Source organism: Python bivittatus, unplaced genomic scaffold (genome assembly GCF_059951505.1).
Source record: "Python bivittatus isolate LINGU-HERP-01145 unplaced genomic scaffold, Pbiv_v1 ctg000020_np1212, whole genome shotgun sequence".
Classification (NCBI taxonomy): domain Eukaryota; kingdom Metazoa; phylum Chordata; class Lepidosauria; order Squamata; family Pythonidae; genus Python; species Python bivittatus.
The window spans coordinates 92,045,073-92,071,083 of NW_028277030.1; the positions used below are offsets into that span (position 1 = coordinate 92,045,073).

A 26,011-nucleotide genomic window follows, 5' to 3' on the forward strand; every position below is an offset into this window, starting at 1 on the left:
TAGGTCAGTTCTTTAGGAAACATAAATGCATTATGTTAGCAGAGCTAAGAAACTGTACTACTTTTTCTTTCTATAAAGTAGGGAAAAAAGAACTATATTTGAATAGTCACATTCTATTAAATCCCTAGTTGTCTTAATCCTAGCAGACAGTAGACTTGGCTAGTGTCCTTTGTTCAAGAAGTTCATTGCTTCTTGTAGCAAGAATTAGCAGTCATATGATACTGTGTAGCCAAATTTGATCCCCATAAAGGCTTCAGATTTTCACTTCTAATGATCAGGGTTTGCTAAGGGAAAAAAAGTTCTGCTGCCTGTTCCTACAAACAAATATACAGACCCCTCATACTGTTTCCTCTTGGCATTAGCAATGTTATATAGAGTACAAAAAAGGACTAAAAACAGTAAGCCAAAAAATTTAAAGATATTAGGTTAAAAATGGAAAAGGAAAACCAGTCCAAAACAGTTTACATAGATACAATTCACTGAACTCCTCCATATTTTCTATTCTTGCAAATCATCCTTAGTTCCACCATGTGCATACGCCCCTTCATACATTGCCTTCTCATGGCTTTCTGTTACAGGTTCTCATCAACTTCATCCTGTGACAACTTTCACAGTCTCCCTCTTGATCAATTGACTCATTCACTCTTCCTTGATAGAGTTGTTTGGCAATTTGATCCTTATTCATTCTCTCTACATGATCAAATCACCCCAACATACTTCTTACATAGTGTACTGGTCAGTTATTCTTGTGTTCAGTCCACACTCATTCAGTACCCGTTCATTCTTGAATGTGGCTGTTTTTGCTTTATCACACAGACACACATCTTGACTGCGATCAGTTTATTTTTGCTTCTCTTAACATACCCAACTTTCAATTCCATGTTACAAAGTGGGCAGAAGCATAATCTTATAAACAGCTATTTTTGCTTCTTTCAACAAACATTCAGTTCTTGCAAGAGACACATATTCCCTACTACCTTTCTACCAGCATTTCCACATCTTAAAATTTGCCAATTTACTTTCTTTCATTCATGTACTTTATTTTTTATTTCATGGTCTTTACCATGTACCCTTCCTAAATGCCTTGGTCATCAGCCAATGCACCCATCAACCCTGACCACCACTGCCCATCGTGGTTTACTCAGTCAAGACTTTCACATGATTGTTAACAATAAGGACCATACTTGTCAGTTTGGGCACATTTTGACCAGTATGCCCCAAGCATAAGCAAGGGGAGCTTATAGTATTCTCTACAAGGTAGGATCTCTAATCTAGAGACTTTCTAAAGGGAAATCAGCTAACCAAGTTTAATTAATTTACAGCCCAGCTATATGCATCTCAGGTTGTGACTGGTGTTACTGAAATTCTGAATGATGACTTCAATTCCCTTTTCCTTCCAAAGCATTTGCTAATTATACTGATTTTTTAAAACTGTTTTTAGAAACCTGCAGTTCTGACTTTAGAATAAGCCTTTGTGGTAGGTTTATTGGGGGGGAAAACCCCCAAAGTAAACTTGTTGTTGTTGTTTAGTCGTTAAGTCGTGTCCGACTCTCCGTGACCCCATGAACCATACTGCGCCAGGCCTTCCGGTCCTTCACTGCCTCCCTGAGTTTGCTCAGTTTCATGCTCATTGCTTCAGTGATGCTATCTAACCATCTCATCCTCTGCCGTCCTCTTCTCCTTTTGCCTTCAATCTTTCCCAGCATCAGGGTCTTTTCCAAAGAGTCCTCTCTTCGCATTAGGTGACCAAAGTATCTGAGCTTGAGCTTCATTATCGATCCTTCCAATGAGCAATCATGGTTGATTTCCTTTAAGATTGACTGGTTTGACCTCCTAGCAGTCCAGGGGACTCTCAAGAGTCTTCTCCAGCACCACAGTTCAAAGGCATCAATTCTTCGGCGCTCCGCCTTCTTTATGGTCCAGCTCTCACAGCCATACATTACTACTGGAAAAACCATAGCTTTGACTATGCGGATCTTTGTCGGCAAGGTGACGTCTCTGCTTTTTAATATGCTATCTAGGCTTGCCATAGCTTTCCTCCCAAGGAGCAAGCGTCTTTTAATTTCATGGCTGCAGTCTCCATCTGCGGTGATCTTGGAGCCCAAATAAATGAAGTCTGTTACTGCTTCCATTTCTACCCCTTCTATTTGCCAGGAATTGATGGGTCCAGATGCCATGATCTTAGTTTTTTTAATGTTGAGTTTCAAACCAGCTTTCGCACTCTCCTCTTTCACCCTCATCAAGAGGCTCTTTAGTTCTTCTTCACTTTCTGCCATTAGGGTGGTATCGTCTGCATATCTGAGGTTGTTGATGATTCTCCCTGCAATCTTAATTCCGGCTTGTGATTCTTCCAGCCTGGCATTTCTCATGATGTACTCTGCATATAGGTTAAATAAGCAGGGTGACAGTATACAGCCTTGTCGTACACCTTTCCCTATTTTGAACCAATCGGTTGTTCCGTGACTGGTTCTAACTGTTGCTTCTTGGCCTGCATACAGATTTCTCAGGAGACAGGTAAGGTGGTCTGGTACTCCCATCTCTTTAAGAATTTGCCACAGTTTGTTGTGATCCACACAATCAAAGGCTTTTGCATAGTCAATGAAGCAGAAGTAGATATTTTTCTGGAACTCTCGTGCTTTCTCCATGATCCAGCGAATGTTGGCGATTTGATCTCTAGTTCCTCTGCCTCTTCGAAACCCAGCTTGTACATCCGGTAGTTCTCGGTTCATGTATTGCTGAAGCCTAGCTTGTAGGATTTTGAGCATAACCTTGCTAGCATGTGAAATGAGTGCAATTGTGCGATAGTTTGAGCATTCTTTGGCATTGCCCTTCTTTGGAATTGGAACGTAAACTGACCTTTTCCAATCCCGTGGCCACTGTTGCGTTTTCCAAACTTGCTGGCATATTGAGTGCAGCACTTTAACACCATCGTCTTTTAGTATTTTAAATAACTCAGCTGGAATACTGTCATCTCCACTAGCTTTGTTGTTAGCAATGCTTCCTAAGGCCCACTTGACTTCACTCTCTAGGATGTCTGGCTCAAGGTCAGCGATCACACCAGCGTGGACATCAGGGACATTAAGATCTTTCTTGTATAGTTCTTCTGTGTATTCTTGCCACCTCTTCTTAATCTCTTCTGCTTCTGTTAGGTCCCTGCCTTTTTTGTCCTTTATCATGCCCATCTTTGCACTAAACGTTCCTTTCATATCTCCAATTTTCTTGAAGAGATCTCTAGTCTTCCCCATTCTATTGTTTTCCTCAATTTCTTTGCATTGTTCATTTAAGAAGGCTTTCTTATCTCTCCTTGCTATTCTCTGGAAATCTGCATTCAGTTGCTTATATCTTTCCCTTTCACCCTTGCTTTTCGCATTCCTTCTTTCCACAGCTATTTGTAAAGCCTCATCAGACAGCCATTTTGCTTTCTTGCATTTCTTTTTCTTTGGGATGGTTTTAGTTGCTGCCTCCTGTACAATGTTACGGACCTCCGTCCATAGTTCTTCAGGCACTCTGTCTACCAAATCTAATCCTCTAAATCTATTCATCACCTTCACTGTGTACTCACAAGGAATATGATCTAAGTCATACCTGAGTGGTCTAGTGGTTTTCCCTACATTCTTCAATTTAAGCCTAAATTTTGCAGTAAGAAGCTCATGATCTGAGCCACAGTCAGCTCCTGGTCTTGTTTTTGCTGTCTGTATAGAGCTTCTCCATCTTTGGCTGCAAAGTATGTAATCAATCTGGTTTCGGTATTGACCATCTGGTGATGTCCATGTGTAGAGTCGTCTCTTGTGTTGTTGGAAAAGAGTGTTTGCTATGACTAGCTTGTTCTCTTGACAGAACTCTATTAGCCTTTGCCCTGCTTCATTTTGTACTCCAAGGCCAAACTTGCCTGTTATTCCGATTACTCCTTGACTTCCTACTTTAGCATTCCAATCCCCTATGATGAAAAGGACATCTTTTTTTGGTGCTAGTTCTAGAAGATGTTGTAGGTCTTCATAGAAGCGGTCAACCTCAGCTTCTTCAGCATCAGTGGTTGGGGCATAGACTTGGATGACTGTGATATTGAATGGTTTGCCTTGGATACGCACTGAGATCATTCTGTCGTTTTTGAGGTTGTACCCCATTACTGCCTTTCCCACTCTCTTATTGACTATGATTGCAACTCCATTTCTTCTAAGGGTTTCTTGCCCACAGTAGTAGATATAATGGTCACCCGAATTAAATTCACCCATTCCCGTCCATTTCAGTTCGCTGATTCCCAAGATGTCGATGTTCAGTCTTGTCATCTCATGCTTGACCACATCCAGCTTGCCTTGGTTCATAGATCTTACATTCCAGGTACCTATACAATATTGTTCTTTGCAGCATCGGACCTTCTTTTCGCTTCCAGATACATCCACAGCTGAACGTCCTTTCGGCTTTGGCCCAGCCGCTTCACTCTTTCTGGAGCTACTTGGAATTGCCCTCCGCTCTTCCCCAGTAGCATATTGGACACCTTCCGACCTGAGGGGCTCATCTTCCGGCGTCATATCTTTTAGCCTTTTGACATTGTCCATGGGGTTTTCTTGGCAAGGATACTGGAGTGGGTTGCCATTTCCTTCTCCAGTGGACCACATTTTGTCAGAACTCTCTGTCATGACCTGTCCGTCTTGGGTGGCCCTGCACGGTATAGCTCATGGCTTCACTGAGTTACGCAAGCCCCTTCGCCACGACAAGGCAGTGATCCATGAAGGGGCAAAGTAAACTATAAGGTGGTTAATGCATTCTTAAGAATAGGTTCTTCTCAGTATCTTCAGATTCTGATTAATATACTGGCCTTCCTGGATTTTATTTTCCATGCAGGCAAATGAGTGAATCTTCTACCAGTTTTTCAGATCCACAGTGTGAGGATATTCCTACACAGGAAGGAGAAGAGAATGCTTCAGTGTTAAAAATGGTATGGTCCTTTTGGGAAGGGAGAATGGTAAAAATTAGTTGTTGTTTTTTTATTTGTTTGTTTGTTTGTTTTGATTTGTGGGGGGTGTAAATGCATTAAAAAGGCAGATCCACAAATAAAAACTATGGTCATGAATTCAAAATGAGAGAGTTAGGAATGTGATTGCAAATCATTCTTATAATGTAACAAGGTATTAAAAATACATCCCATCATTTCCAGCTGTGATGAGGAAAGTGGAAGAAACAGTCATCCTGTGAGTAGAATGGCTAAATTTTCAACCCAACTCAATAACTGTCTGATTGACTAATGGCAATTATACTATATAAAGAAGTGATCAGGAAAGTCTTCCCTGTTTGCTTGTGCAAATCATATCTATATGCCAAGATGGGATGTAGCAAGGTAAGGCTGTCTCCTCACCAAAATGTTTTTTTCTGTTCAGTATCCAAACCAACATAGAAATGTAATGCTTTTTATAATTACAAAATTAGAGATAAATTTTAGATGATGCACTGGGTAAAAAAAAGTCAATAGAAACCAAATCATCATCATCATCATCTTGAAAATACAGAATTTAGTTTTTCTGGTTAGTCATTTAATATCAAGAGAAGGGTTCTGAAAGTGGAGTATGATTTTTTTTTTTTTTGGTCATCTAAAGGTGGAACTTGGGGATAGGCTATTACATGATTATTTCAAAGATGTATATGCTGTCTATTGCCATTTTGTAGCATTGGATAGCTTGCAGACATCTATAGTTCTTTATTACCTGTCAACATAATTAAGGTCAGCAACATAACAATTCTGACCTGAAAGACTAAAATAAAAAGGTAGGTAGTAAAAAGAGGACCATCCTCAAAACTAACAGCAAGTTGTTCCACAAAAAAGCAGAGTAAGCGATTTACAGTGGGGCAAAAAAGTATTTAGTCAGCCACCAACTGTGGAAGTTCTCCCACTTAAAAAGATGAGAGAGGCCTGTAATTTTCATCATAGGTATACCTCAACTATGAGAGGCAAAATGGGGGAAAAAAATCCAGAAAATCACATTGTCTGATTTGTAAAGAATTTATTTGCAAATCATGGTGGAAAATAAGTATTTGGTCAATATCAAAAGTTCATCTCAATACTTTGTTATATATCCTTTGTTGGCAATGACAGAGGTCAAACGTTTTCTGTAAGTCTTCACAAGGTTTTCACACACTGTTGCTGGTATTTTGGCCCATTCCTCCATGCAGATCTCCTCTAGAGCAGTGATGTTTTGGGGCTGTCGCTGGGCAACATGGACTTTCAACTCCCTCCAAAGGTTTTCCATGGGGTTGAGATCTGGAGACTGGCTAGGCCACTGCAGGACCTTGAAATGCTTCTTATGAAGCCACTCCTTCGTTGCCCGGGCGGTGTGCTTGGGATCATTGTCATGCTGAAAGACCCAGCCACGTTTCATCTTCAATGCCCTTGCTGATGGAAGGAGGTGTTCACTCAAAATCTCACGATACATGGCCCCATTCATTCTTTCCTTTACACGGATCAGTCGTCCTGGTCCCTTTGCAGAAAAACAGCCCCAAAGCATGATGTTTCCACCCCCATGCTTCACAGTAGGTATGGTGTTCTTTGGATGCAACTCAGCATTCTCTCTCCTCCAAACACGACCAGTTGAGTTTAGACCAAAACGTTCTACTTTGGTTTCATCTGACCATTCTCCCAATCCTCTTCTGGATCATCCAAATGCTCTCTAGCAAACTTCAGACAGGCCCAGACATGTACTGGCTTAAGCAGGGGGACATGTCTGGCACTGCAGGATTTGAGTCCCTGGTGGCATAGTGTATTACTGATGGTAGCCTTTGTTACTTTGGTCCCAGCTCTCTGCAGGTCATTCACTAGGTCCCCCCATGTGGTTCTGGGATTTTTGCTCACCCTTCTTGTGATCATTTTGACCCCACAGGGTGAGATCTTGTGTGGAGCCCCAGATCAAGGGAGATTATCAGTGGTCTTGTATGTCTTCCATTTTCTAATTATTGCTCCCACAGTTGATTTCTTCACACCAAGCTGCTTGCCTATTGCAAATTCAGTCTTCCCAGCCTGGTGCAGGTCTACAATTTTGTTTCTGGTGTCCTTCGACAGCTCTTTGGTCTTGGCCATAGTGGAGTTTGGAATGTGACTGTTTGAGGTTGTGGACAGGGGTCTTTTATACTGATAACAAGGTCAAACAGGTGCCATTACTACAGGTAACAAGTGGAGGATAGAGGAGCCTCTTAAAGAAGTAGTTACAGGTCTGTGAGAGCCAGACATCTTGCTTGTTTGTAGGTGACCAAATACTTATTTTCCACCATGATTTGCAAATAAATTCTTTAAAAATCAGACAATGTGATTTTCTGGATTTTTTTCCCCATTTTGTCTCTCATAGTTGAGGTATACCTATGATGAAAATTACAGGCCTCTCTCATCTTTTTAAGTGGGAGAACTTGCACAATTGGTGGCTGACTAAATACTTTTTTGCCCCACTGTATATTAAATAGTGAGAATTGCAAAATATGTCCCATTTATGGTCTAAAAGTATGAGTGGATTGTATGGGAGTAGATGATCTTGTAGGTAATTTGGGCTTAAACAAGCAAGACTCTGTACCCCCTGTGTGAACTTTGAAATAGGCCCTCCGGGGCTTTTAAGCAGAAGCAACAATTATCCTTGCAAACCTACCTGTTCCATTACTAATTTTCCAAGGCCATTGCAAATAATCAAGTACTTTCACTTCAGTGGTCCTTGCAGCTAGACTAAGCAGCTTTATTTTTACAGCCTTTCTGAATACTAGAAGGGAGTGTGCTATATGGGGAGACTGTTTCAGACCCAGCTCAAAGAGGAACCCTCAACATGCTTACATGAGGCACAAGGACTGAACAGTTGTACTTGAAGTAGATACCTGGTACTTGGGCACCAAACCATACAGAGCTTTATAGGTCAAAATCAGCCTGCAGTACTGAGGAAAGTTGCTACATTTTGCACCAGCTACAACTTTTGGGTCTTCAAAGGCAGTCCTAAGCAGACCACATTGCAGTTGTCAATATGAAAAGTGCAAGGCATGATCTCACTGTGAACAGCAAGTTGTAGATCTTTATAAATTATTGTTCTGCCTTTCGTTAATCTCCATAAAATCACCAAAAGTATCATACAATAATCACTGAAGATTGTAAGACATCCCAAACAACCAAGATCTTGACCATTAAAGATCGAATGGAATAGAGAGCCATCTACCATGGACTGATTTTTTGTTTGTTTATACTTTTTTGAGGTGAGCACTGATTTAAGTACCTGGTAGAATTTGAACATTCCCATCCCATTTAAACATGCCTGTGATAATTGAGCTATACCCTGGTGTTCTCAAGGATGTGGCAATGTCCAGATGCAGCCTCACACACACACCCCACCCCACCCCACCCTGGCTCTTAGCTTAGAAAAGCAAATGCTAAGACAGAGTGGGGAAGTGTGTATAGGAGGAAAAGTGATAAGCAAACGGCATACAGACAGAGAAGTGGAGGCGACGTCTGAAGATTGGCAGCTATTACAAACAGGCAAGAGGACTGTCATTCAACTGCCAGGACCACAACTTATGGTGAGCAGCATATTCTGGTGGGAGTCTTGCCTGGAGCTTGGAGCTTTGTTGGGAGCTCGGTAGCAACTAGAAGAGGAATCACCACACTGAGACATCGCCTCATCCCAACTAGAGTAAGAACATTTGGAAGCAAAGGTGGTATGCTGCTTTACAGACTTACAGACTTTTGCTTGAACTAAGTATTAAAGGACTGAGTATTAAAGATATATTTACTTGGCAACATCACCTTGCAAGTCCTAGATGGGTGGAGAGCAATAGTCTGTTGTTGGGGAAGGTGTGTGCTGCAATAAAGCATTTTGTACAGATTTGCTACACTGTGGTGTGTCCAGTCCTTGGAAAACAAAGAACCTTCACAATTCTGGGCGGTCCCGTGATCATCTAAGAAGAATATATATCATAAATAGAAAAATTATTGTAGTGGCAAGTGAACTTCAATAATAAGTCAATATTTACTTACCCAACGGATAAACAGAACGACCACAGGCAGGCAAAAAAGCAGTGGGAGCAGGAGTGACTTCCAATTTCCTGCCGGCTTCCCCATTGACTTTACTTGTGGGAAGCTGTTCAGGGAACATCGGAAATCGCAATCATGTGATCGCGGGGATGCTGCAACAGCCACAACTTTGTGAATAAAACTGATGTGAACATCATGAAAATTTCATTTCCACAGGAGTAATGGGTCCTGGATTTTTTTATGCATCCTTTAAGTTAGCAGATTTTAGGTACCTTGATTCAAAAATTGTTGTGGTATAATGCACTGTTTGGGCTAACTTGAGTGTATAAACAGATAAACACAATGAAAGTTTTAGTAATATATAGATATAATCTAGGTTACTATGGTTTGTTCCACAAACCATGATTAAAACAAGCCATAGCTCAGCATATGTCACCTACTATAAATGACTAAATCCACACAAATGTTGGTGAATCTTAATCATGATATAGTGAAGCAGAGTAATTTCAATGCATGGTTTCTGATCCAGGTAACCTCCTCCTATGTGTGGCTCAAAGTTTCAGCAAAACTGCAGAGCACCAGCTATCTTAAACCACCATTCTGAGATTGCATTTAACAAGAAATCAGTTAGCTGAAAATAGAAGCAGAAGCATGCCAGAGGACAAGGAGAGTGCATTCTGTCTTCAGGCAGGCTGTGACTAAATATAGTTTTCAAGATTGAGCCAGCTCTTTTTTCTCTATTTTGTTTACCACTAATCATGATGAAGGTTCATAGCATACTGAAAATCTTCCACACTTGTCTGTGATATTTGGGTTGATCTTAATAAAGTAATGAAATAATAAATTATAGCTGATGCACGTTGGTTATTGCTGATCCATGCTGGATGATTGAGAAAGTCAAATACCAAAAAGAAGTCACCTATGTGTTTCATTGATTATATAAAGGCCTTCAGTTGTGCCAGTTATGTCAAGCTGTAGAATGTGTTCAGAAAAATGGGAATCCCAGAACTTCTCATTGTCCACATGAGAAACATATATGGGTCAGGAAGCCACAGTCTGGATGGAACATGGGGAAACAGACTGGCTCCAGGTTGGCAAAACAGTGCAACAAGTATATACTCTCCCTTTATTTATTCAACCTATATGATAAATATATATTAAAGGAAGCTGGATTGGAAGAAGATGAGTGTGGTTTTAAAACTGGAGGAAGAAACATCAATAACCTGTCCTATGCTGATGACACTACCCTCATAGCTGAAAATGCAAAGGATCTGCAGGCTCTAGTAATAAAAGTCAAGAAACACAGTGAAAAAATCAGACTAAAATTAAATATAAAGGAGATCAAACTAATGACAGCAGGTACAACAACCAGCCTTAGAGTTGACAATGAAGATATCAAAGCTGTGGATTACTTCTGCCTTTTGGGATCAATCATTGACAGTAAAGGAACAAGCAGTCAAGAAATATGCTGCAGACTAGCACTTGTTAGAGCAGCCATGAAGGCCTGAGAATTCAGGGGACAGCCAAGAAAACAAACAAATGGATCATTGAACAAATCAACTCAGAATTCTTACTCAAGTCACAAATGACCAGACTCAAAATATCCTACTCCAGATACATTATGCGAAGACCTAGGTCTCTGGAGAAGGTTCTAATTTTGGTAAAGGTGAAAGAAAAAAGAAGAGGACAACCAGCAGTTGGACTGAGTTACATCATTGGAAGTGCACTGTTGGAAGACCTGAAAGCCCTGGTTAGAGACTTGGAGAAAATCTATCTATGCGGTCGCTAAGAGTTGACACTGACTTGATGGCACAAAATCTTAAGCCTGCTGTGAATATGAAAGCTTTGTTATTGCACTTTCTTACTTTTTCTTGAGCTGATTTCATCCAGGCTTACATTTTCCAAGTACTCTGAATTAACCTTGGAGATTCTGTTCTGAGCTTTATGCACATATATGTAAGGAAAGAACAATTAAAAGTTATCTGAAAATGCTAGCTGCAATAGCAACTGCATGCAAACTGCATGGTGAGCATATGCCCAGGGAGAATTTCCTCAGGAGCAATAATATTCCTCAATTAAAGCAGGAAATCTCTAATATGCCATGGTTTCCTTTTCATCCTTTTCATCCTTTCATCAGAACTGAAAAACTGTTTATGAACTTTTAGAAAATAAAAAATTAAACCATTAGACAAAGTTAGTCAAATTCCCAAATGAAATAGGTCTAGACAAATCAAATACAAATAAAACCTTTCTATTAAATAAAATTTACATGCAGTTTATCATGTTGAAACATGGTGGTAGCAGTACTGTAAAAATAAATACAGTGTTGGAATAATTCTTAGAAGCAGCAGACATAGTACATAAGCTGAAACTTCCTAAGGTCCTGTATTTTTCAAAAAAGAACCAAGTACCGGAATGGATCTGCTGGAAACAGGAGTTCAAGCTTCATATAGACCTTCCCACCCATTGTGAAGAGGAAAGCAGGAAAGTGAAGCTTTTATTTACCTTACTAGGGAACAGGGTACAAAAAGATTTGTATTAGCCTAAAGCTCAGCACTACTTCTGCACTATTTTCCTCTGCCAGTAGCATTACAGCCTACTGTTCCCAAAAGTGCAATGAGATGGTGGGTTGATTCTTTAAAGAAATCAGCAGGCAGAAGGAAGATTGGACTGCCGTGTCACGGTATTGAGAATGTTAGTAAGTACATGGAATTTTGGAGTGCCTGAAGTTGGGGACATAATTATTTGGGCCATTCTAAATTCCCAAAGGCCTCCTAATGCAGGCAAAAAACTCTAGAAGAACATTGACCCCCACCTTATACATATATTCAGAAAAAAATGCATGTTTTATTCAATGGGCTCATTATGACGTTTAAAAAAATGATTATGTATTTTTTCTGAAAGTAGTCAGCAGGATTAATTTAAGTTTGAATTGGGTTGAGAAAAACTAATTTCTAAATTTCTGCTCTTTGATTTCAGAGTGGTGTTAAAAGTGAATCTGTTGGTATAACAGCTCTTTCAGGTACGAATCAAAATAATTTGAGTTCCTTTAGAAAATAAGCTATATTTTTAACAGTATGTTTAAGAAACTCTTTTAAAAAATTGTAACAGCTAGTTTATTTGAAATTATTTCAGTGACAGGCCAAGAAAATTCCAACTGAATGGTGAGCATAGAGTATATTAATAAATCTCATAATATAACTTGACAAATAATTATGTTCAAAGAAAGAAAAGCATAAATAATTTGACTGTTGAATCATGTTTTGCTTCAGAAACATAACCTCCATATTCTTCCCTTTCAGGAAGCAAAGGAATAATTCCCAAAGCTATATATGAATTCCAGAGGGAAAATCTGAAGAAGAATTTATTTCATAGCACACATTTTAATCTTGAACTTGAAAAGCTAAATAGGGTTGGAATTGATTGGATGGGAAATCACTAGGAAATCCCAGGAAATTGAGAAGTTGAAAAAAATATCCTGAAAGAAAGCAATGGCATACTGTTTCCATGTTGTTGCTAACAAAACTATACGGACATTTCCATGAAGTCATCAGGATCAAGTTTGACTCACGACTTGATTATTTACATCGTAAAACTCTGACAAGTTTTATGCTAATTGAAAACTGACATTTTGGGTTGTTGTTGTGTTTTGCTGGTTTTTAGGTCATATTGAGCTTTAATTATTCAGAACAATCTTCCCTGAGCAGACACTACCTAGAATTCCCAGCCAGCATAACCAAATTTGGGGAACATATTGAACAACATACAGGAGGACTGATTCAAATACTCTTTTCCTTCCATAAATGTTTGCCACTTCCAGTTCCAGTTAAGTGTCTAGTGCACTGCAATCAAGGTTTAATAATATAATCCTGGAAAATAGGGGCATGTGGGGGCAGGGGGAGAGGTAAAAAAGTCAAGTTGTCTGAAACCATGCAATGAAAGCCCTGCCATTTTTAAAGCATGCTGCACGTGTGATGCACCTAAAATAAAGCAAGGCTTCAATTGCGTAGTCATGACTGCCATCTTGACCTTTTTTTTACCACCCTTCCAGACTTCTTTGCTTGGGATACTTGATGATCTATCTAAGCAACCTGTGCCTCATACATCTAAAAAGTTTTCCCTGGGAACCTTGAAAAGAATCATTGTGACTGAATGGTGGAAATAGAGTATGTTAATACATCTCTGGATATGACATGACAAACAAGTTATGTTCAAGGAAAGAGAAATACGAATACTGTTTGAATGATGAATTATCTTCTGCTTTAGAAACAAAGCTTCCAGATTCTCTCCCCTCAGGGAGCAAAGGAATAATATCCAAGGTATTATTAGCTAGAGAACAACCTGATCATCACTCTATACCCATACTTGCCTCAGCACATGAAGACGGTTTCATTTATCTATGGACTATTACGGTAGGTCCTTTTATGGAACTGGACTGAAGTAGCGAATGTATTCAAGAGCTTTCAATTATGTTTTCATCCAGCCAAGGGTCTTTTCTACACCTTCCATGTTTTCCTCTTTTTCTGTTCTCCCAAAAACATGTAAAGCTATTCACACTTTTGTCTATGCCATTAGGTGGTTCGTTTGGCTTAAGCTTAATGGGATGTATTGTCCTGTCTCAGCCCATGCACCCACAAACACACAGGTGGTTGCAAACTTTACTGAGAAGTTTGTGAAGCAAATAAGCAAGCAGCAAAGGAAATGTGAGTGCAGCCACACATGCACACACACTAGAGAAAGCAAGTCCCAAAAGTCCAGCAAGCTTGCCTTGAGAGAGTTCCAAATCCAAAACAGCAGGCACAAGAGTGGTCAAGTGAGGTCCAAGGTTCCAAACATTGTAGAAGGGCCATCAGCCGGTCCAGGTCCAGAGTCAAAGTCATGAGGTTTCAAGCCAGGAGTCAAGGCACGCAGAGTCTGGGTAAATGAATAGTTTTTGCCAGTGGAGAGGCTTGAGCTTGCTGCTCTTCTTAAATAGAAATAGCCTCATTGTTGTTCATTTGGAAGGGTATGGCTCCTTTCTTGAGAGGAGCCTTGCAGAGTGCCTTTGCTCTGCTCTGCTTTGCTCTCTGCCTGGTGAGCCCTTGCACTGGGAGGGGCTGGCAACTCAGACTGCTCATCTTCAGAGCCCACAGCAGCTGTGTCTCCTGGTTACTGGGGGGCACAGCCTCTTCTGCCTTCATCCAGCAACTCTGGAACTGGGTGCTCATTGTCAGTCTCCTCATCAAGAGTCCGAGCTGGCCATTTGGTTTGTGAACAGTAGTTTATGCCTAATGTGCAAATCAGGCCTTTATGCTTGAGCAACAAACCACTGATTAAAAAAGACTTGGCATGAACATAGTACAGTACACTGAGTATAGTATCATTTACTTAGAAGGAAGTAGACATATGGTTCTGCTGTATGTCAGTTTAATGGCTAAAATTGAAGATTTTGATTTTGTTAGGTATGAAAGTGTGTATGACTCATGCAACTCCCAACTCCTAACTACCAGAAAATTCTGATTTGTTAAAAGAAAGTGTGACTATATTTCTGTTTGTAAAGGGAGATCTACTGAAAGAAATTTTGCCTTTCACGAAACATCCTCCAATTCCTTTGACAGCACTTTGTACTGATGGGTCTACCAAAATGCTTTTTGCTGCTAATAAAGGTAAGCTTTATTGCTCAGCTATGATTGTCATACACTATTATGTATATTTATATATACATACATGCACATGCACACACATAACCACAAAAAAAGATTATATCCACCATATCAAATAAAATGGCAACTGAGGCCATCCCCCTCCAATTTCTTGGACACTATCTCCCAGATTTCCCAGTCATCAAATATAGAGGGTGGAAAAATTAAAAATTAAACTGTAGTTGAATATTGAAGATGGCCTCCCTGTTTGGATCCATCAAGAACTGTTCAAGAGAATTCTCCAGAAATGTTCCAGCTCAAACCTTCGGAAGTTCTGATCAGTGCCTTGATACCATCTGAGATCCATTGTGAGCAGTTTGGGTGGTTCTTAATGAACAAAATAGCCTGGATTCATATCAGACTTGATGACACTTTAGGCAATTCTGCACCTAGGGTATCTACTGCATTGTATCTTAATGTCTATATAAATCAGTTTTGTTGCTTGTCCCCTTAAAAGTTGAACAATATTCTTGGATCTATTGGTGCTACAACTTACATGTTAATCCCTCCCTGACTTGGCTAACAAGAGCTTTTAAAGACTCTATCCTATCAGTGATCATTCAGAAAATTTTGAAGCTATCATTGGACCTGGCTGGGCATCCACTAACAATGAGTACAGTATTCGATATTCCACACCAAGCTGGTGGAGAAGGCAGTACCATGCTGCAGCTCTAGACTGAAACAGATTATCTTATTACTTTCCCATCTGAGCATAGAACCAGGTTTGGCACAGAAATAGCCTTTATTGTCTTGATTGATGATTATATCAGCAAAGAAATGGGGGGCAAGCCCCTGGAACTCTCTGCAGCTTTTGATGATGTGATTATGGTATCTTGTTAGCACACTGGACAGTTGGAGGCTGTGCTTTGTGGTGGTTCTACTCCTGTTTCTGGGCAGAAAGTGGTACTGGGAAGCTTGTGCTTGTCACTTTGTGAATTGTCCCCTCAGAATCCTATTTTGTCTCCCTTGTTATTTAACATCTGTATGACACCACTGGGAAATATCACTTGCAGGTTTGGATCAATATGCTGGTGATTGTTGTTGTTGTTGTTCAGTCGTTAAGTCGTGTCCGACTCTTCGTGACCCCATGAACCATATCTTGCCAGGCCTTCCTCTCCTTCACTGCCTCCCTGAGTTTGCTCAGTTTCATGCTCGTTGCTTCAGTGATGCTATCTAACCATCTCATCCTCTGCCATCCCCTTCTCCTTTTGCCTTCAATCTTTCCCAGCATCAGGGTCTTTTCCAAAGAGTCCTCTCTTCGCATTAGGTGACCAAAGTATCTGAGCTTGAGCTTCATTATCAGTCCTTCCAATGAGCAGTCAGGGTATGCTGGTGATACTCAGCTATAGTTCTCCTTTCTTGCCAGTTCAGGCCTGGACATCTTCAGATCTTTCATGTTTCATGAGGCTATAAGGACTCAGAGGTGGAAGAATAAGCTGAAGCTGAATTCAGACAAGATGGCATCGTTACTGATCGTTAGGGCTGAGAACTCAGTGTTCAGGAGTTCATCACTGAAAGCCTTTTTACGAGTCCTACATTTGATGCCAGTAACAAGTTTGGTTTTCCACAGCAATTTCAAAACTTGCTCTTAAAAAAGCCCACCCACTGTAATTGTTTAGGAAGGAGCTGAAAATATATTTTATGCTTCGTTCCTTTGTGTCTGTATTTTTTATTTTTATTGTTTTTTATGTCTGATGTTTTTTATATTGTGATATTGTTTTAAATATTATTTTGCTTGTAAGCTGCTGGTTGGTCCTTGGCCAATTCTGTAATATGAAAAAGTTATATTTTTTAATAGATCATCTGTTTTACAGAGGGGAATGTTATCCGATGGAATGTTGGCTCTTTCCTGGAAGATCCGCGAGATGTCAACAAGGTGAGCAAAATGCAAAATAGTATTTCCAATCCTTCATTAATTCACTTACATGGATTCACACATCATCCATCTTCTTTGCTTGGCTGATATGTATGTTAAATGCAGATTTAATTTAAAAACTGAAAGTAAATAAAACATAAGAACAGTTAATGATTTGTATAATTCAAGAAACATCTGTGGGGATTTGCTTTCAATGCAGTTTACATGCAGATTTTTTTTTATTTCACAAAGCTGTTAAAATCACATTTGAAGTTAGCGAAGTGTTTAATAATCTAATATTTTTAAATTAAGATTGGATTATTAATTTGGATTAATAGCCTAATCTAAGAAGTATTAAAAAGTAATTTGTTATTAATACTGGCATTATAAAACTATACCAATTATGAGATTGTCACAAGGTCAGTCCCGGGCCTTTTAGTTATCAACATTTGTATTAATGATTTTAATGAATAGGGTGAAAGGAATGCTTATTAAATTTGCAAACAACACAAAATTGGGCAAGTGCTAATACCTTAGAAGACAGAAATAAAATTTAAAGTAATGTTGATAAATGAAAGAAATTGGCACAACGTAACAAAATGAAATTTAACAAAAGAAAACACATACAGGTAGTCCTCACTTAACAATGGTAATTGGGACCAGAATTTCCGTCACTAAGCAATGCAGTTGTAAAGTGTGATGTCCCGAGACTGCATCACTTATCAATGGCAATCCCAGCAGTCACCATTGCTGTGGTTAAGCGAGGATCGTGGGTCATTAAGTGAGGACCTCCTTGCAACTTCCTGCTGGCTTCCAGCAAGCAAAGTCAATGGGGAAGCCAACAGAAAGTCCTGGGTGGCTGGCAAACAGGCTAGAGGGTGGGTAAGTGCTATGGAATGTGGCCGGGAGGGGGGTGGCTGCTGCAGAGGGTGGGAGGAGGTGCAGGTGATGGTGTGGCATGAGTGCAGGCAGGCAGGAGATGACTGCTGTGGAGTGCAGGAGGGCACGCAAGTGGCTGGAACGAGCATGGCTGGGCGGGTGGGGTGCTGTGGGCGGGAACGTTATGGAGTACGAGATCCCTAGGAGGATCCTCCTCTGTAGCCAGGCTCCTCAGGAGAAAAAGTGGTGGGAATGGGAGCGACTTACAGGAGCAACTTGTGACCTTCACTGTCTGCTTCCACACTGACTTTGCTTGTGGGAAGCTGGCAGGGAAGGTCGCAAATGGTGATCACATGACTGCGGGACACTGCAATCGTCATAAGTGCGAGCAGGTTGCCAAGCCGCCAGGTCACAATCACGTGACCATGGGAGTTCTGGGATGGCTGGAACTTTGTGGACCAATCGTAAGTACCACTTGTTCAGCACAGTTGTAACTTCAAATGGACTACCTGTACTACTTCACAGGCAAATATATCTTTCTGCTGCATCAACAGAAGTATAAAATCATGGGATATAATATTTCTACTTTATTCTGTGTTAATCTCATTTCAAGTATTATGTCCAATCCCAGATGTCACACTTTAGAAATTATATAATAGTCTCAGAGAAGGACAAGGAAAGAGGATGATCAGGAACTAAAAACAAAACCCTAAAGAAATATTTTAAAAATTAGGATTTTTTTCTTCAGAAAAAAAGGCTGAAGGTGATGTGATACCACTTTTCACATATGTGAAGGGATGTCACAGGTTAAGATCATCATTCCAGAGTGCAATACAAAGAATAATGGATTTTAAATTACAGAACTGAATATTAGAAAAAAAAAAACTGTACATCCAAGTCTGGACAAGTAACTTTGGTGATGCTTTAATATGGCACTGAGCAAAGATTTTTCCACTGGCTTAAAAGGCCTCTTCCAATTCTATTATTTTAATTTCTAGGGAAGCCTCAACTCAATCAGGATTTAGAGGAAGGTTGAAATGTGATTATGGATTGATTATGGATTGATTTTATTCTGCTTTCAGGCAGAAGTAATAGCTGTGTAATCATTCCTATGTTTCATTGCTAGTATTAATAGCAGTACTTTGACTTCAATGGGCCTTGCAAGCCAGACTGAAAATCTCTCTGACTGAATTCAATGTAAAAAGCAGACTGTCAATCTTTTCCATTACCTCTCTCCTCCTGTCTTACTACTGATCTCCAGGTTTGAAACAGAATAGGGAAGTAACCATGATGGCATGCATTTCATGCTTATGTTTTTGTGAGGTGGACAATTGTTGAAATATCTGATTGAACTGGAACTTATCTTATGAAGAAAATTCATAAAATGTGGATTAAGCCCAGATAGTGAAATACAGTATATTTGTGACATCACATCAGTTGAATAGGTAGCTATTTCTCCTTCTAGCTCAATTCTGAACATTTCAGTTTCCATATCAAATTAACAATTTCAGTGCACTTCAGTTGTTCTCATATTTGAAGTTCTCATCTTCATAAAAACATGGATTTGAGATCAGAATCTTAATGCCTTTTTTCACAACCTCTTCTTTAAACATCAACTGCATGGACATTACAACTTCCTGTTACCCACCAATAGTCCCAAAACTGTCTGACATTATAGACTATCTCACACATAAGTAAGACATAATGTGGTTTGTCTGCTTTTGGTTTGGCATGATGCGAGAATCATCCATTAGGGCTTAGGGTTGTGCCTGAATCTGGCCCCCATGCCTTGTTCAACAACGTTAAAAATTCTGGCTTAATAGTACATGTGAAGACAGCCAATGTTAACTTATATTTTTTGCAGCATATAAAGCAACAGATTTGCTGGCGAGCTCATTCTGCTAAAATAGTCAGCCTGTTTTGTGATGATGAAAGAAGCGTAGTGGTAACTGCATCCACTGATGGTTCTGTCAGGTTAGTTATATTTAACTGTTGATGCTGATTTGGAAGTTTTTTGTCTGAGGCTCCCTATACCAGTTTTGCATGCTAGCATAAACTAGCCTAGATGGTTCTTTACTAAGTGCCCATCAGCTCTGGAGCTAACCATGCATCCTAAAAATGGGGCTTGGGGTTCTGGGAAACTTACTTGGCCCTGTTGGCCTCTCCTGGTGGAGCCAGGAGCTTAGCCACCACCATAAAAACATGGCCATTATCGAAAGTTGGTTAATTTTATTTTTTTTAAAGAAGAGAAAGGGGAAATGTTCAGCTGTTAGGTCTTACCTACAGCTTGTGCTCTATTCAGTAATCTTTTCCTGTGAGCCAACTGTTGCCAAGGGTGGCTGATGAAAAATTATAATTGTCACCTTTATATAATGTGACAATTAAATAAATTGTCCTGAATTGTCAGCAATTAAAGATTATTTTAATGCAGGTTGTACTTGATCAGTATTTTTCATAACATTACCTGAATCCTCCCCATATCACTGCCTCCAGTCTCTTTTTTCTTTCTCTTTAAATGTTGACAATATTATTAAAACATTTCTTGCTTGGATTTCTTTCATAGACTTTGGCATTCAACTCGTGGACTCTACTTTGGCTATTTTGGACAGCGCAGAACATTTGAAATTACTGAATCCACCGATATAATTTTGCCCTGTGATGTAAATGAAATTCCATTCACAATAAAAGAAGACAGCAAGTTTATGGAAAAAAAGCAGAAGTTTGAATATCCTCTAGTCCTTGACAGGGAGAGGTGAGGTTGCACATCTGCTCTTCTGAAAGTATTTGTTTAAAACATCTTCAAATCAGGAGTCATGGGAGTGAGAAGCTCATTAGTGTTATGATTAATTCTGCACCAGATGTACTTGACACAATTGTATCTGCACAAAGAGTGGTACATAATGTCAGCTAATTCTGTTTCTGTTAAATCTTTGATGGTTATTTGTTTCCAGGACCAAGCTTTGGGAGAAGCTGGAAGCTGCATCAATAGACAGTAGGCTTCTCTATCTAATTCGGGCGCTACATACTAATACGACCCTCAAGGTCAAATGTAATAGGCAAGGGTTTCTTTCAAAACCAATTAAAGTGCAAAAGGGGGTGAAACAGGGATGTATCTTGGCTCCCTTACTCTTTAGGTTTTACATCAATGACATGGTGAGATACCTAAACCACCCAGATTTTCACCCACCTAAATTAGGGGTTCGTAGCATTGCCCTGCTGCTTTATGCAGATGACGCAGTTGTCCTTTCTAGGACACCGACTGGTCTAAGAAGAGCTCTGAGAACTCTGGTCCAATACTGTGCAAACAACCTTCTAGATATAAACTATCAGAAAACAAAAATTATGGCCTTTTCCAAAAGACCAAAACAACACGTCTGGACTATCAACAGTCATAGAATAGAACAAGTGAATAGTTTCAAATACTTAGGCATAATTATGCATTCCTCCGGATCAAGGAGAGTTCATTGTGAATATGCAGCTGATTTAGGTCTTCGTTCCGCTAATGCCATTCTAAAATTTTTTCGAAGTAAAGGGGGGTATTTTGTCCCAGCAACTCTCAAACTTTTCCAGGCAAAGGCGCTAGCCCAACTTCTCTATGGGTCTGTTGTCGGCTCTCCAGCTTCAAGTGTGGCATACTTGGAAAGAGTCCAAGCTAAATTCATCAGGGCGGTCCTGCAAATGCCCAGATGTGTCTCCAATGCACAATTACGCTTGGAAACAGGCACGATAAAGGTCGAGTCGAAAGTGTGCCTAGCTTTGCTGAATTTTTGGCTAAAAATAAAGCACTACCCGCAGGGCCTAGCTCCACTTATCCTTCAAGATAAATTTCAATCCTTGTGGAAAAAGGATATTGAGCTCAACCTCTCTAAGTTAGGCTATTCTTCGGCTGGGATTCTAGCAATGGATTATGAGCAGGCAAGAATGGCCATAAAGCAAAGGACAGAGGATATTGAACATCAAGCAGTTTTAGGGAAGGTTCCATCCTTTTTGTCCCCGCCATGTAGCAAGTATACAGTCACTGCTGCCAGATATCTAACACAGCTTGAGCTCCCCAGTCAGCGGAAAGCATTCTCTCTAGCCCGTTGCCATGTTCTTCCTTCAGCGGTGCTGGATGGCAAATACAAAAAAATTCCATTACCTGCAAGACTTTGCCCTTGTGATGCCAAGGAAGTAGAAGACATGGGCCATGTTCTCCTCCATGCTGTATCTTTTACCAAGTCCCACGGAGTAAATTGCTCACACCCCTGATCAGCAAGCAGCCTGGCTGTCAAGAATCAGATTATCTTCAAATGCTTCTCATGGATGACCGGCCTTACGTTACAGCGCAGGTAGCCAGGTTCTGCGCGGCAGCAATAAAGATCCGTCAACATCGGATAGGAAGCTGCTGAAAAGTTTTGCAGTAATGGATTATAGCCAACTAGTATTTTAGTTTGCATTAACAGTTCCCAAAGAGATCTGAAAATACTACTTTGAGAGTCAGGGGGCCTTGCTGAGTGGAATCGATTTGGTACGGGTGGACTAAGTAGGTGATCATGAAAAAACAGATAGAAATATCACCAACACATTTCAATTTTAGATATTATCATTTTATCATCACCTTATTTTAGCTAACGATTAATAATGGTAGGATATTATAATTTAAGGAGTAATAATTATGTAGTGTAATAAATAACACTATAGGATAGGCCATTTGACTTCATGTATAAATAACATTTAGGTGGCCAAATTATACTTATGATATAGATTTTACTTGATATCATTATATCTAAGATATTTAAGTAGACGTGTTATGTGCATTTTTAGTTGTATTGGTCTATGACTGTAATAAACTATTATTATTATTATTATTATTATTATTATTATTATTGATGGTTATTATAAATGGTCATGCTGTTAACAGAACCCTTCGTTTTATCTGAGATCAAGGTTTTCCCCCAGCCCCTTCCCCAGAATTTTCCCCATCATTGGTCCATTCCTCCAAGGAAAAATCAGGAACCGTTTTGCCCCAACTACCTGAATCTCATCCAGGATTACTCACACTAGCCCTGACACATGTGATAGTCACTGATTGCCTCTCCTTATAGCTTGGTTTTTCTGTTTCATTGTTATGAGCTTCACAGTGGCAGACAGCAACTTTTCTCGCTGCGGTGCAGACAGCGAACAGAGTCTGCAGTCTGCAGCAATTAACTCATCTTGCAAATATGTAACCTCCATCTAGTTGCCTCAGGCGACTCATACACATTCCCAAGTGCCTTGAGAAGCATCTGCTCAGAGTCCCTGAGAACTTTCAACCTACAGAAAGCTCCCAGCCCTATCAGCCACATCATATTCTCCAAACAATTGCTTATTTCTTTTACATTGGTAATGTCATTCATTGTAGTGACCCTGCTTTCCCTGTTAGAGATATGGCATGGACATGCACTACCTTTTCCTACTATAAGATATTCATCCTCACAGTGCTGTTTTCCTGTCAGATACGGCATAGGGCCTGGGTATCTGAGAGACCGCTTGTCTCCAATTGTTTCTGCTTTCCCAGTACATTCCAGCAGAGTGGGTGTCTATCATCTTGTGGGACCAAGGAAGTCTGCCTTCTCTGTTGCAGCCCCCGCACCCTGGAACAGCACCCCCCCCCCGCACCGAGATAAGGGTGGCGCCCTCTCTCCTGGGGTTCTGGAAAACTTTGAAAACTTGGCCTTGCTCCCAGGCCTGGGGTTGATGTTCAGGATTTGTTTGAGGCCCCTGTTTTGTTTTGTTGATTTTATTGTTTATTAGATCATTTTAGTCTGGACTGTCTGACTGATTTAATGTTTTTAGCTGTTTTTATGTTTTTTTCTAGTTTTGTATGTCGCCCAGGGTCCACTGGAGTTGGGCGGCCAATAAATTTAAATAAATAAATGTGCTCGGGTGTATTTCTGATTTAAAGCAGTCCTATATATATATATGTGTGTGTATAGTATGACTGCTATATATATAAAGCAATCATACACACACACACACACACACACACATGCATATTCAGAACTACGAGCCATTATATTCAATGAATCTTATTCTCTAATAATTGTGTTTCAGTGGGGCTTTTTTTTTTTTTTTGTCTGCGCTCAATCATTGCTGACCCTGCAGTGACTGCTTGGACGAGTCCTTGCAGTTTTCAAGGCAATTGTTTTTCCGAAGTGGTTTGCCAGAGCCTCCTTCCTAGGGCAGAGCCCAGCTGGCGAGCGCAGGAGGCGGGGTTTCCGTTGCTTCGCGCCCTTTTCGGGCGTGCACGGTTTTTTTTTCGCGCTTACCGGCAACTGCTCCCAACTCCTTTTTGCAAGGCGCCACCAGCATTTTTCCTCCCACCGGAGTGACGCCCAAGCAGATTGCACCATTAAACTAGCAGAGAGCACTATTCTCTTTTTTTTCCCCCTTTTGATGACCATATTAGAATTGAGATTAATGGTATTCATCAATGATATAATAATGAAACTGAATGTTCCCTTTGTTTTGCAAGTATAATATTGCTATTCAACTATGTCTTTTCAATAGATGGAAGACACTGACCAAATCATCTTTAACTGTGAAAAAGCCTAGCCCATACGAAGTTGATCTGGATTTTAAGTTTTTCAAAGCCCTGGCTTCTCCCAAGGTACTAACTTTCTGCTGAAACTTCATTTTGCCTTATTGCGGTGTTTCTCAATCTTAGCAACTTCAACTCCTGACTGGGGAATTCTGGAAAAGTGAAGTCCACACGTCTTAAAGTTGCTAAGGTTGAGAAACACTGCCTTATTCAAAAGGTTAGTTAGAGGTAGTAACACTGTCAAATCTTGCCTGATTATTCAAAATGCCTAGCCCAGCTATCTTATTTGGGGAGGCACAATTCTGGATATTGGATTTTGGATAAGGTAGCAAGCCACCCAGATAAGACTTTTGGGTTTAGCTAGACAAGCTTTTGATTTTTCCAACTCCATAATATTGAATTTGAGAACTATCATTCTTCTGACAGATGTATGACTCAGATTAGCCATTATAATAATCAGATGTTGCTAGATTATTTTTGTTATTTATACTAGGCAAGGCTTAAATTTCACACTTCTGAAGTATTTATTTTTAAGAGAAAATATCTGCCTTACATTGGAGAATGAAAGTAGCACCAACTTTCCTTTATTTGTACATACAAACTTATGTTCAAATAACCAAAGGAAGATGAATATTGCTGTTGTAAAGTTTCCTTGAACTGAACTCGACTTTATAGACTTTATAAACATGCCCATTATAGACATTATAGACATTTATAGACATGCCCATCTAGTTTTTCTTGGTAATAGTATACAAATGGTATGCCTTGCCACCTTCTGGAGATTGTTTTACTTCCCAGTCTAGCCTACCAATCAGGACTACACCTAGCCACCATTATGTTTGCTAAAAAAGCTGTACATCCATGAAGTCATAGGAGCTGAATTCAACTCAAAGCAGATTTTATAATTACAAAATTAATGTATTAAATACAATGCAACTGAGAGACAATTATTTTCTTGGAACTGAAAGTATATAATTTTAATATTACAGATCAATAAATACCCTTTGGAAAGTTTCAAATCTGGAAACAAAGATATTGGCATTGTATTTGGAGCTATACCAATCTACAGGGTGAGTTCAAAGTAATCTGCTTAAATGGAAGCTTCATAAAGACAAAAATATTAAAATTAAGCAGCTTTGAAAGTTATTCTCTGTGAATTTGCCAGTATTGTAATACTTTATAACATTTTGTGTGAATTATCTCCAGTTTTGTAATACTTTATAACATTTTCCTTAAACCCCTTAATATTGTTTTCCTTCCTAATCTAGAAATGCTTTTGCCAGGTGAAGTTCAACTCTCCCGTCAACAATCCCGAGATTGATGTCAGGTTCAGCTCAAAGAACTCCAAGAGACAATGCAAATACAGTTCTGTTGCGTTTATTAGCTTCAACCTCCAGACAGAAATCTCCCCAGACTCAACCCTAGTTCCCAAGCCAGCCAGCCACAACACCATGAATTCCTTAGGGAGGTGCCAGCCTCATCTTCTCGAACTTCCATGCTCCTGTTGGGGGCTAAGAACACGCTTATCTCCCTGAGCCTGGCCTTCATAAGTCCATTCCATCACAAATGCTGTCCCCACTCCTTCAGGGATGTCTAGCTCGCCATGTCCTTGCCGGAAGTCCAAACAGGATTTTAACACATAGAGAATCATGCTCAGTTATTTGTAATGGGGGATAACTGGCTTGAATGAATAACTTATAGAACAGGGTAAAGCAATATATTTTATATGCAGGGCTGCATTTGCATGAATTTGGATCATGGAAATGGGACATGGGTATGTGCTGAAAAAGGTGCCCTGGAAAACTGTTTTAAACTCTCAAACATGAAACCTTCCAGTCTAACCCCTACCACCTTGAAATACATTTAAAAGCTGACTCACACCTCCATCTACCATTCTGTTTGACAGCTGGTTAACTTTGCAGGAAAAAGCATCAGTAGAAGCTGAAAGTCCCTCAGCTTTCTTAGTGGATGATGGTTTACTATCTGCCTAAAGAAGGAAGAATGTCTATAGGAAGACACTAGGAGCAGGAGGACTATGTCCTCTGTCCTCC

At 39.9% G+C, this 26,011-nt stretch overlaps 2 protein-coding genes across 2 annotated transcripts in view; one reads left to right on the forward strand and one right to left on the reverse strand.

Moving 5' to 3' along the window:
• Positions 1–25,783, forward strand: part of WDR64 (WD repeat domain 64) — a 99,312-nt gene extending 73,529 nt beyond the window's left edge. The window contains exons 18-28 of the mRNA XM_088131329.1: positions 4,843–4,936; positions 11,966–12,008; positions 12,289–12,398; positions 13,168–13,398; positions 14,526–14,631; positions 16,482–16,543; positions 19,266–19,375; positions 19,965–20,153; positions 23,930–24,029; positions 24,950–25,030; positions 25,429–25,783. Coding sequence (XP_087987455.1) covers positions 4,843–4,936; positions 11,966–12,008; positions 12,289–12,398; positions 13,168–13,398; positions 14,526–14,631; positions 16,482–16,543; positions 19,266–19,375; positions 19,965–20,153; positions 23,930–24,029; positions 24,950–25,030; positions 25,429–25,557 — 1,255 coding nt within the window. The 3' untranslated portion in view covers positions 25,558–25,783. The remainder of the gene's footprint in view (positions 1–4,842; positions 4,937–11,965; positions 12,009–12,288; positions 12,399–13,167; positions 13,399–14,525; positions 14,632–16,481; positions 16,544–19,265; positions 19,376–19,964; positions 20,154–23,929; positions 24,030–24,949; positions 25,031–25,428) is intronic.
• Positions 5–10,085, reverse strand: LOC148217126 (protein CFDP2-like). The gene is made up of 3 exons (XM_088149846.1): positions 8,759–10,085; positions 3,309–4,895; positions 5–10 (listed from the first exon to the last, which is right to left on the reverse strand). The coding sequence occupies exons 2-3, from the start codon at positions 4,635–4,637 to the stop codon at positions 5–7; spliced, it is 1,335 nt and encodes a 444-aa protein (XP_088005972.1). The 5' UTR covers positions 4,638–4,895; positions 8,759–10,085.
• Positions 25,784–26,011: the final 228 nt, after the last annotated feature.

Bases quoted from the DNA above. Each gene is read 5' to 3' on its own strand.
- LOC148217126 (XM_088149846.1), bottom strand. From the start codon at position 4,637: ATGACAGAGAGTTCTGACAAAATGTGGTCCACTGGAGAAGGAAATGGC.